The sequence below is a fragment of the Chelon labrosus genome (assembly GCF_963514085.1).
Source record: "Chelon labrosus genome assembly, chromosome: 4".
In the NCBI taxonomy this organism is placed as follows: domain Eukaryota; kingdom Metazoa; phylum Chordata; class Actinopteri; order Mugiliformes; family Mugilidae; genus Chelon; species Chelon labrosus.
The window spans coordinates 11,187,078-11,199,557 of NC_140340.1; the positions used below are offsets into that span (position 1 = coordinate 11,187,078).

The window sequence follows — 12,480 nt, forward strand, 5'->3', positions numbered from 1 at the left end:
GCATTTATATCTGATGTCAAGGGTTGTGGAGAAAGACTGCTTTTCTCAGACTGAGAGAGGACTCCTTCTTTGTTTAGTTGAGCAGTTGGCCCAGCATTAAGTTTTATAGCATCCTCTATCTGGCCTTTAGTCTCAAACCTCTGACCTAGTTTTAAGTCTACACTTCCTGTGTTGCTAGAACCATGTATAAGACAATCCTCGTTTTTCTCTTCTATAGTCTCCAAATATCTTTCTTTTGTAGGATGCTCATCCTGTTTTCCCCCAAGACTGAAAACCTCTTGCTCACTTGCAAAGTCATCAGTTTTTACACTCAAATCAGATGTGTCGGTGTCCCTGATCTCAGCTTGGTCTTTCAAGATTCCAGAGGAGGTAACAGAATTTTCTGTGGCATCACATATCATACTGTCAGAGGAGTAATCCATTCGATGATGCATATCCTGCATTTCTTTAAGTTCAGCATCCTCTGAAAGTTGAGCATCACTGACTTCCTCATTTGTAAGCAGCTTCTCTTTTGGTGATGACAACATTGCGTGCTTAACACTGCTCTCATTTTCAATGTTCTCTCCGGGGCTGCTTTTATCTGTGGTTACCTCTGGTGTGATAGAATCTAAAACTGCTAATTCTACATGTGACTCACTCACTGAGTTAATACCCTCTATACTTGCATCCCCCTTGAACACATCTCGACTTGTTAAATCAGAGACGCCAGCAACATGGGCATTTTCTACATTACTTTGAAGAGTGTCACTCCCTTCCAGCTTGGTCTCATTTTCTTTTTGCAGATGATCAGTTTGGGGAATTAAAATTTCCCTGCCATCCTCTGGACAGTTTGCTGTCATGGGGTTAACCTCAGAATAATAAGGTGTTTCAGACATATCGTGCTTGCTCCCTTGACTCACTTCTTCCTGCCTCTCAGGTTGGATTGCCTGTGACGTTTGCATAGTTTCAAAGGTTTTATTACCTCTGGTCTTGCCCCCAACTTCCTCTTCAGATTCGACGTATGACTCAGTTTCTGTCCCCTTCATATTCGACCTTCCTTTATTTCTTCGACTACTACCCAGTTTTCTCCTGTTCATCGCCACTTCTGGTGAAAGTGGATGTTGGGTTTCTGGTGTTGAATTGTCAGGTTTAGACAGTACATTTAAAGAGTCTGTACCTTCTTCTGGCATGTGGTGTTGTGCTGTAGAGGTACTATCTGTTACGTGGAACTCCTCAGCCGTAGATCTTTCACGTTGGCTTGGAACCCCTCGACGGGAACCAATTCGTTTTTTCCTACCACCCGGAGCAGACATAACTTCTAATCTTCTCTCCTAAAGCGTGAAACATTCAGTTGTGCAATCCTTTAACAAATCCTTTAGCAATCCTTTAACTGAATACAAAAAAAAGTTATATCAAAATAAGTCTCCATTTAATAATGCTCCTAAACAACCTATATACAGACGTACAAAAGCTTTAATTTGAAATGGTAATTGGCACCTTTACACCGGAAACGACTACTCGTATGCAAAAATTTTGATAAAATCTGGCTAAACGATTTCATTCTTCTACATAAATGAAACGACGCCACATGTACTTACCACCCAAATCTGGAAACTCTGTCGTCCAACAACTTAAGCTACTCTGCAGTGTCATCAGCTTCTGCTCAACATTTCACATATGGGGGAGTGTTTAACGGCAACCATTGACAGTTTCCTGTGTGGGCTACGCTTGCAGCCTCTATCAACAGCAACACACAGTGCTTCCTCTATTGAAACAAGCTTATTTTTCCCTATGCGCTAAACAAGAAAGCTAACTTGAACCCAATGAGTTTTTTCGTAATCAGTATGCAATAATGACATGGACATAATGTCACCTTGGAAAAACATTTATTGAACAGTTGAACTGCATCAGCACATTTTGTCAGAATCAAGCAAAGTAGAAGAAACACCTTGCAAAAGTAAACATACAGTAGGTAAAATACAGAATTACAGATGATGTTTTAGGGATAAGCCCACAAATAACAGCACCCATATTTACAACATTTGTTGAGAGTCGGCTTCCTTTCACTGGTATAAAGTACATTCCATCTACTGCATCTCATTGGGACTGTTCAAAGAAATTTGGAGTCAACCAGGAATTTAAAAAAGAAAAAAAAAAAAAAAAAAAAAAGGAAAGGAAAAACATTGTACAAACTTTAATTAAACAGTTAAAAAACAAGATGTTAATGTAAAACTAAACCCAGTACTCAGTTTCAGAACATGCATTTAGTATAAGTGACCAATTAGAATGCGAAGAAAAAACGCTTTTGGTAAAATTTGAAAAATTTGCCATCTTTCAACAGACTATTACACAATTTGTAACTTAGCCAATCTTCGGCTGCCTTGAGCTAGCAAACTAGCAAAATCTAAAAAGAAAAACATGACTATAAAAATGGGGATTTTTGCAACCATGGCATGATCCTGCAGATGGACAATCCAAGATCTTCATTTCCTTTCATTAGAGTGAGAACGACTGTAAAACAAGGCAATTGGTAAATAAAAGCAAAATTATTCAGAAAAACAACAGTAGTATGGTGGTATAATTAAAATAATATTTACCTCCTGGACCGTGAAAAGGATCTTGAGCGCTTATGGTTCTTGTCTCTGGAGAGAGATCGGTATCTGCGTTTGTCTCTAGAAAGAGACCTGGCAAGGGATCAACAAAAAAATTATGTAATTTATCACAGACTAATGTGTAGTTTAAATAAAGATGGTTGGCTTCAAGATTACCTGCTGCGACTGCGGCTGAGGCTCCTCTTCCTTGGTGATCTATGGTGTGCGGTGAAGTTACAAAAAAAAAGAAAAAAAAAAAAGAAAAAAAAATATTAGGACAGAAAATGTAACATTTCCTATCACTAATGAAACCTTTGGCATTTTGTTTTCTTGGTCCCTAAAGAGACATGGGTTTTGTGATTACACATACTTCCTTGTCTGTTAATAGAAGGATCACCTGAATTTAGGTCAAATTATTAAAAGGAAATTTAGTTCAATGGTCATCTGCTCAATCAGGGCTCGACATTAAGACCCGTCAGCTTTTTTTTTTTTTTTTTTTTTTGAAAAGGAGGAAAAACATAATCTGTAACTACTTGTGTCCTGCAATGCTGGAGGCACAAAGCTAGTGAAGTTCTAAGAAAAGGAAAACTGCTTCTTACAACACAACTTTTTAGAAACAGGACAGACCGGTCGTTTTCATTTTTACTTTGAAGAAAACTGGATGGACTGGACCCTAAAATCATTAGTAACCTAGATGTGCTGGCTATTAAGATTAGTACAAAACAACTTTAAACACACTGAATCACAGGGCAGCATCAAAACTACCTAACAAAGCATACTTTGAGTGGATCTCGCTGAAGATGGCTTAATGTCGAGCCATGAAAATGCACTCAGCAGTGCAATCACACCGATCAACCAGTAAACTAAATTACTTTGTGCAAATGAAAGTCTGGCGGTCAAGTTTGACTTTTAGACTTTTGCAACTCTGCAGTGAAATTGCTCTAAATTACATAACTGCTGAGGGAAAACTGTCAAGAAGCTCTGAAAGCTAGGTTACGCATAAAAACTACAAAGAGCAGGATAAAGGCAACTTACTATTTTGGGGGATTTGGACAAGATAGAAATGGCGCAAGGAAGCCAGACTGATGGTGAGGGAGGTCGAATTGCAGAGAGGATTTGCCACATGATGCAAATGTTGGAGATATGAAGTTGCTTGGTGGCTGGTAGGGGGTAGTTGTAGATTTTTCCTGCCTTTTTGGGGGGGTTGGGGATGGGGAGGGAGGTAAGCCAAGGGCTGTTCCCGTTGATACAGTAGATGTGGAGAATAGAAAGAGTAAAGACGCTGATTGGTTGATAATGTGAAGTGGACCGCTGTCGATTGGGTAAAGGTTGGAGGAAGTAGAGGAGGATGCTGGGAACTGCATGCTCAGGAACCAAAAGGTTGGTGGAACCTGACGACTGGCGGTGCGCCTGGGTCATGTGACAACACCAGCCAAGCTGATTGGGGCTCGCTGGTCAGCAGTCACATGATGCTGAAAGAGGACTAGTTGACTGACTCAGATGGTGAGAAGCGTGGTGGTGACTCTGCAACGGGGTTCAGTTTTATTAATAAATGGCAACTAAACTCAGAAAGAAAACAAAACTTACACCTGAACAAAGTACTTTTAAAAGTACGTATAAAAATGTTTTATGGATGATGTCAACTGTGCCTCTTAAGATTTCCCCATAATGCAATATCATTCTGGTAGAGCTTGGTGTTTTTAAAGCATACCTTTGTAAGAGTTCATAAACAGTCAAGCGCTCACAAAAGCTGCCATTTGATGTTCACTCGGATGTCAAGCTTTTAAAGATGCATTTGAAATTATAAAATAGTTCAAAGATAATAAGTCCAACCTACATGGAATCAGGGGCCGCGTCCACAAAAGATCCTACAGCAAAGCACTATAGCACTAAAGTGGCTTCCAAGTCTGAGAGAAGTCCGGCAGACTCCAAAGTCAGGAAGGATTGCTCTCAATCTAACCCTTCAAGCTCCACGAACGAAATACATTCCGATGTCGGTGATTTGACTTACCGGGACAAAATGATCAAACCAAAATGGCCACGTCAGACACTAGTTCACCGACTATATTTAACAATTAAAGCTGTTTTAAGGGACTTCGCTATGAAAATGTTATGAATGTAGTACCTCCCTATTAAAGTATGATTTGTTTGGTCAACTGAGTAGCAGTAACATATGATCCTTTGTGAATACGGCCACAGATTTTTATTGTTTATTTGTTTTTTTAAGAAAACTTAGAAAAGGGAGTGACATCAGTTTGTGAAAGGATAAAGCAGCCAGAATCACAGATTACCTATTGATGAACTCACACTATATGGATGCTAATTATTATTTTACTAATGGGATCCAGAGCAATAAGGAGCTCAATAATTACATGAATGTGAACAAGAGATTAGAGACTTGATTGTTACTACCTATTTGGATTTGGTTTAGCTTGCCAAAGCTTAAATATGTCGGAGATCTGAGGGTAGAAGTTTAGTTTAGATAGTTTTGTATGGGCATTTAGTGGATCTAAAACTGTTTTCTGCAAATTCATGCTTACAGTGTGTGGTTGATACATATATGCTTTGTCATTTGTGCATTTAATCAACACTGCAAATGAGACAAACCAGAAAACCAGTAAAAATGAATTGTCCTGTAGGAAATGCATACCTGCGCCTGGCTGCAGGACTCCGTCGCCTCATATCATCGCGAGGGCGTCTATTCCAAGATGGAGGAGGGCCACGGCTCCTGGAGCGCTTTTCCCCGGTGGATAACTCAACACGCACTCTACAGCCACACATGGTTCTGAACAAAAGTCCTCGAATTAGTGTGCAAAAACGCTGAGCAGGTCAAAAATGTGTTGAGGAGGTCCTTACCTCCCATCCAACTCCCTCACAGCATCCGATGCATCTCTGGGATCTTCAAACTCTACAAAAGCAAAACCTGGGGGATTCCTTGCAACCCAAACACTTCTTAAAGGGCCATAATACCCAAAAGCTCTTTCTAACTCTGTCTTATTTCCATTGTTTCCTAGATTCCCAACGTAAACCTTGCAGTCAAGGGGACAGTCTCGATTAAAAGCTGGATCTGAAAGAAAGATACAAAGGAAGACATGGAAGGACATCTGATTAAAAACCTGTTTCGGACGCCAAGGATTTGTAGCTAAAATGTAAATCGGTGACCACTCTAATATACGTTGACCTCATGGGATAATGTACTCTTTTAGTTTTCAGCGATTGTTTTCCCTAATTGCATTTTTCTCTCTTTGCACAGCTGAATATTTAAAAGGAAACTTTGGTAACTTCAGTCAACTATTTAGAATTAGGCACACTTAGCTCACTTTACAGTATGAGCTAGTAAAGCTCCTCACTGGAGGAAGTCCATAAGATATATAACTGTTTGTATAACTGCAAACGTATGACACAATTGTCACACAGTTAGATCACCAAATTTAATAAGGCACAGCAGGAAGGTTTTAGTCATATCTAACCGCCGTCGTGAACATTTTCGGGATACTAGCCAGCAACTGCATTGACGTCAGTGATTTTTGTTATGTAGATAACTGCATAATGTCACAGAGAAGTTTTATCTACAATTGATTTATGTGTGCCACTACCCTTTGGCCTTGCATTGTTTGTATCAGTGCTGCTTGTATTAGTCATACTGGTTTTCCCACACTACTTCGGACACCTCCCATAAGAAAAGACAAGGAATTTTAAGAAAATTAGCACATGCCTCGGGTAACTGGGTAGGGCACTTTTCATAGTTTTTTTTTAGTCTAAACTGGGGATACAGAGAAAACAAAGACCTGCGGAAAATTCTGTGACAAAAATAATTACTGGTTACAGCAAACAAACGTCAAGGGGGGAAAGCAAAGGTGTCACTGCATACTTTAGATATTTTGCATTTAAGTATGTGTCTCTCTTTAGCTGGTCGCCTACTAATTAAACTGATAACAAGACCGGGCATCAATTCAACATCCGTATGGTTTACCACCTTGGACAGAAATTTCCCTAGGGGAAATAGTACTGCCTTACTAACTGCAGAAAAGAAAAAAGAAAAACTGCACCAGTAACTTGGCGTAACTGAAATGTTATCATACCTCCCATTTTGAATATTTTCTTGGCAAGAGTCCAAGTTAGATGTGCCTGAAGAGAAAAAAGAAAAAAAATACAGCAGAACAATGTTAGTCACATACTTTAGCTCTTTGAACAATAAACGTATTCAGGCATTTAATATTTCCAGTATCACTGACTGGAAATATATCAAGAGTTTGTCTAGAGCAAATATTGCAGCAACATGGAACCTCTTCCGACCGCAACAGGGCCATTTAAATTAAGAAATACTTGTCTGAGCCACAAAACACAACCAATGACAACGCAATAAAAGGAACTTCAACATGCACTCAGTTGCCAGTTCATTTGGTAAAGCCAGCTAAATAAATAATGCAGTCAACTGCAACAACCCTGCTCTACACCTTTGTGTAGAAAATGGTCTACATTTTTGGTGAAAAACAACTAGATACGAATCTATTATTTTGTCCATCCCATTTATGCCAGTGACAGTTGACACATGCTTCAGAATAATAAAACGAAAAGAGTTTGAAATCCTGTGAAAAGTAGGAAATTTCTGTGTGATCCTAAACCTCATTTTGTGACTTGACTACTTTAGATCATTGTCCAATAGGCAACTCAGACCTACGAAAAGGCTGCACCGAACAAAGAAAAGGCTCTTGCGTTTATATTAGGAAGCCTTTTGAATTCCAAAAGTTAAATTTTTCATGTTTAAAATGTTTACACATCTTTTATTCCGATGTTGGGGGAGGCGTAGGTGTGATTTTGACAAGTTATTTTAGGATAAATATAATATAAAACGCAAAATAATCTCGATGGTATCGTCTAAAATGTTTGGGAGTACTTCTAACATTGTTCTCTTTACGACTAATTGTTGCAATGTGTCATTACACTTCATTCCCTTTAGATATGCGTTGGTCAGTAAGTTGAATATGGGGTTTTATTATTCGACTTTGCACGCTGCACATTTCCATGCTAACGCAACCTGAAGTGCTTCGGTTTAGTTAGCATGAGCGTCAACAGCTAATAGGCAACGTTAGGACTTCATTTTGACCCCTTGTTTGTCCAAGATGAACATTTCTCTGTTCATTACATACAGATATTACTTTGCCCTCACTTGGCTGCCAAACATTCATGTGGCCATGACACTCAACACCCCCCAAAAGCCTTAACGCTGTGTTAGCAAGCACATAATGAAACGGCTAGCAAGTTGTAGCATTTATCGCCGCGAAACGGTTAAAAGGGCAATGAATCGTAAAGCGTCACGGTAACGTGAAAAACAAACACGAAGAGGACGAAGCAGATCGACATGTTCGAAAACTGCAACTCACCTTGTCTTTGTAGCTACAGCTCGACAATGATGTTAGCAGCAGGTTTCACGCCGCTCTTTTCAACTGGATGGCTAGCCTGTTAGCTTTTTAGCACAAGTAGCAGAGCGGAAGAGGGAGCGACTTGCCGTTTCTTCTTCTTCTTCTTCGTGTCTATTGGCAGGCTACAAAACGACCTTACATATTTCTACTGCCACCTACTGTTCAATTCTTTTAACCCCCCCCCCCCCCCCCCCAAAAAAAACAGCAAAAATATAAACAATCAACTACAAAAGCCAAACAAGTAATTACAACATGCATTAAAAATCTTGTGTATAATGAGAATATACCTCAGTAACTAACTTTTTATTTGTGAAATGAGGCAAAGTGACACGGTGTTATAGCACTGTACGGTCAGACACTGTGTTTCCTGGCCAAATGTCATCCTCTACCTTTGACTAAGTTTCTGCCCTTACACTGCTACCTTTCATTTCAAACCTTGTCTGTGCTACAACACTGAAGATTTTCTTAACATGTGGTCTCCTTTCGTGTGACCTCCGGCCTTGTACGTGATCTTTTTTCAAACACTTTGTGAAACACAAGTTCCCCTTGTGGAAAGGCAAAGGTCTTTTCACCGTTCTCTCTTCCCCCATGTCAAACTAATGTCAGTGGCGACGTGCCCGTGTTACTGCAATATATCAAACCGTGTTTCCGTGTGTAAAACAAATTTGTTCAACGGAAACACAGATAGAGATCAAATAAGAAAAAATAATGTTTACAGCGCAAATGCTGAGGCATCACATTGTATTTCTGAATGAACACAGGTCACTTTTTTTTTCTAAGAAATATTTTGCTTCTTAAATTTCTCTTTGTGGGTGCATTTTCTCAAGTATTTATTTTAAGGACAGTTTTGAGGTACTTGTACTTAACTATTTAATGTTTCAAAGAGGGTGCCTATGCAACTTTAGTTCTGTTGCATCATATTTGGCTGAAGTGGAGGTGAAATGTTTAGAATGGATTCAATAGCATCCCTGGTTCATAAAGAACAAGGCCGTTATTCAGTCTTTAATTTAGACTTTTCATACAAAGGAAGTGAAAATAGCCTTTTCTTCCTCAGGAATTTGTTCAAATCTCACTTTGGCCTGGTGATAAGGATAGGGAGACTTTTTTTTTCAGAAGAGTCTCTTATCTGTAACTCAAGGTTGTTCATTTTGGCCTTATAGTTTTGCAGCTGTATTTTTCTTTAATTAGAATTTTGAACACACACCTTTTATTTGTTATTCCAAAACACCACTGGAAATTAGAGTTAAATAAAGGATATGAGTACGTCTTTCTTTGTTTGAATCACTGAGATAAATCACTATTACACATGTGTTTACACACACACACAAATATTAGAAACATGAGAAAAGAAGAAGTCTGTTGCCTAAAGATCCTGACAAAACCTTCTACCGAGTTTATGGCATTGATGGCATTGATGGATATCGCATTATTCATGCTTCATGCCGTTTCATGAGGAACGCAAACTTTACCCAGTCGGTTTGACCTTAAAATAGATAAACCAGAGAAGAACAGCTGCATGCCATTTAGCAATTGCACAGGGACACAAGTAAATCAACAGACAAGGTTGTTGCTCAACAGGAGAAAACACCACAAGCGACCCTTTGAAAGAGTGCAGGTGGGCGGGCGGACGCCGTATGTACACTTCCCGTACACAGACGAGAAGTAGTGCTGAACATGGGAAGAGGTGTGAAAGAAGTCTTTGTACGACCCTGGTCACGAACGCAAACTGTCACTCCTCGCAGCACAAAATGAAACATGAGACAAAGGAAGATTCTTAGTTTATTTAGTCTTTATTTGTTCCACGCTGAAAGCAGACATTTGCACACACGAATGCTGTCGACAGTGAATTATCTTTCACCTCTTAACTGCCCGGTTATGTTGCTATAATAGCCTTAATTATAGTCTTTAATCAAACCAGTCTAATAATAGTCTGTTCGCTCTCAGTGTCACCCCATGAAGAGAGACCTGTTTTACTAAGCTTTGTTTGTTGACAGTGATAATAGTAATTATAATTAACCACAAAATCAACCATTTTTCATTCCTCTGACATTTCTTTCTTTCGTCTGGCCACATAATGTTCTTCATGAAGGTGACGGAATGTGGAAAGGACCATAAACCATTGTTACTGTGCACCAAATAGGGAAACATGTCACGTGGTCACGGGCTTAGCATGAACACATAAACTCAGCTGTCATTTTATTAGGCACACATAGCTAAAAAGTACAATACGAACCAACAGTTTTGCAGTAAATCACATAAACGGTTTAGAGAGGTGCTGATCGGTGACGTGCCGGTTAAATAAAAATCTACAGCAAAGACAGAAATGATGTAAAATTGGGAAAGGTCGTCCCACTGATGAAACATTTTAAAGCGTGCTATTTGGCCTCAGCTTCTCCACATCTCCAAAACAAAGCGCTATGTTCCTTTAATCTGTTTTATTATATAAAAAGGATACATGATCTTCTTTAGGACATAGATATAAGCTGGAGAGAGGTCAGACAAAACACATAACTATCAAAGCAAAAGGCGTCTTCCACAGTTTTTAATCTAACTGTGAGGCCATCACGCATGAGAGGAATCCAATGCTGTGGCTACAAAGCAACACGACTCCCACCCAAGTGTGTGCAGGACAAATTCACAGAAAAGCAACTAAAATGTGAACCTTAAATTAGCCGGGACTTCATATCATATTTATAGATCCACCCGTATATTTCTAGGAAACTGTTCTTTGCCAGAAATATATTTCTAAATATACATATGGACGACTCTGCTTGGTCAAGAGCTGCGTTTAATTTTGAGGTACTTGTTCATGTACAAACATTTTTGCTCCACTAAATCGTTGCAAATTTAGGTTTTACACACAACAGAGGAAAACCAATGCAATGTAACTAAGTAAATTATGCAAAGTTGTAAATAAGCCCCACCCCAGAAAGCATTACGGCATTAATGTGCTTACATACAATAATATCTATCCTTAAACTTCCCATCCTAACTGATTATAAAAATAAAATACATCCATCAAATTCAAATGATAAACTGACCCCCCACCCTGTTATTTATCGCTCCACATTTTCTCTGTCATTTGTTTAGGGTCCTTGGCAGACACAGCAGTAAAGGACTCTTGCTTCAGGGGGCAAAAGTTCAGGGATAAAAGGGATCACTCAGGAGATTACTCCCATGTACGTAACACGGATACCTAGAACACAAACAAAGAGCATTATGTCGCTCAGCTTTATTTCAGTCACACTTCTCCTTCAACCTCACCGTTTGCCTTTTATGTGACGGAACGTAGAATCAAGTTCAGTTTCTTTGCACACATCCTCCTGCTGCCATAGGATTTTCCTTGTTGCCGTTTAAATGAAACATCTTTTTTTTTTTTTCTTTTTTTTTTTTCATGCATCCACTCAGGGCAGTGTTTTTCAATCAGATTAGTACAGCACATTCTGTTCTGTTTCACTTCCTGATGACTGTGCAGCCTCTATCCCTGAATGAACTCACCCGCGTGCTTCTGGTTACACCAAGGCACTCGCTCAGACAGACGTATTCTTGCGACTGCCTGTCAGATTTTACTTCTACAGACAACATTTAGCAAATGTGTTGAGCTGTTATCAAGGACACTTATTGTATAATGGTTTATTCTAACAAAGTGCACAGGATTTTTTTTTTTTTTTTTGATAAAAAACTAAGCCAGCACGTGAATGGCATTAAAAAGCCTTAAAGTGCTAAAAATAAATGAGACATCTGCATGTGTGTGTCTTATAAATACATTAAATGTGTTTGTAATGAAAGAGACACAAGCAGATAATTTTGCTGTTTACATTTACCACCAGCCTGAGGCTTTCGCCAGAACAGAAACAAGATGTTCATTATGTTCCAGGAAGAAAAACAACATCTCGAGCCATGTGTCACTATAGAAATCTATTCATGCATTGCAGCTCAGCTCGGGTCAGCTAAGTTCGTTTCGACCTCCACTTATGTACTATGAAGCAAGAGGAAGTGCCAACAAGCTGCCAGGATAGTTCAAGAGTTTAGGCAAAATAGAGAAATATCTGCCTGAGCAGGAGTGTAGATAGATAGATAGATAGATAGATAGATAGATAGATAGATAGATAGATAGATATGTGTATATATGTATTATTTCTGTGTATTTATTTTTCAGTAGATTCAGGTGATGCGTGGTGAGGTTATGTTTTTAGACCTTTTCCTTTTCCCTTTTTTTTTTTTTGACGTGAATACAATGTTCTGAAACAAGACTGTGTGAAACCTACTTTCTTCCGATAACCAGATGCTCAGAGTATTACTCAGCCCGTCGACAACATCCCTGTGGGCTTGCAGACTCAGGTTCACTTGCGTTATGACACCTTTACAATAAACAGGATCATCATGTTCCCTTCAAAAGCTGCCCGTCGTCTGCCGGCAGTGTGGTCAGACAGTGTCCTCGCCACCACCGACTGTGAACCTCACCCGTCGGAGGCCTGCAATAAAGC

The 12,480-nt window shown here is 39.3% G+C and overlaps 1 protein-coding gene across 1 annotated transcript; it reads right to left on the bottom strand.

Annotated features, from left to right (window-relative positions):
* Nucleotides 1–1,848: 1,848 nt before the first annotated feature.
* srsf3a (serine and arginine rich splicing factor 3a) lies at nt 1,849–8,084 on the bottom strand. The gene is made up of 7 exons (XM_084543420.1): nt 7,955–8,084; nt 6,653–6,698; nt 5,427–5,637; nt 5,221–5,355; nt 2,748–2,786; nt 2,577–2,663; nt 1,849–2,490 (listed from the first exon to the last, which is right to left on the bottom strand). The coding sequence occupies exons 2-7, from the start codon at nt 6,657–6,659 to the stop codon at nt 2,463–2,465; spliced, it is 507 nt and encodes a 168-aa protein (XP_084399546.1). The 5' UTR covers nt 6,660–6,698; nt 7,955–8,084; the 3' UTR covers nt 1,849–2,462.
* Nucleotides 8,085–12,480: the final 4,396 nt, after the last annotated feature.

What these genes read in the sequence shown, in the direction of transcription:
- srsf3a (XM_084543420.1), bottom strand. An exon ending in CTCAGCCGCAGTCGCAGCAG is followed by an intron (nt 2,664 to 2,747) that starts GTAATCTTGAAG and finishes ATCCCTTGCCAG; the next exon opens with GTCTCTTTCTAGAGACAAAC. An exon ending in TCCTTTTCACGGTCCAGGAG is followed by an intron (nt 2,491 to 2,576) that starts GTAAATATTATT and finishes CTTGTTTTACAG; the next exon opens with TCGTTCTCACTCTAATGAAA.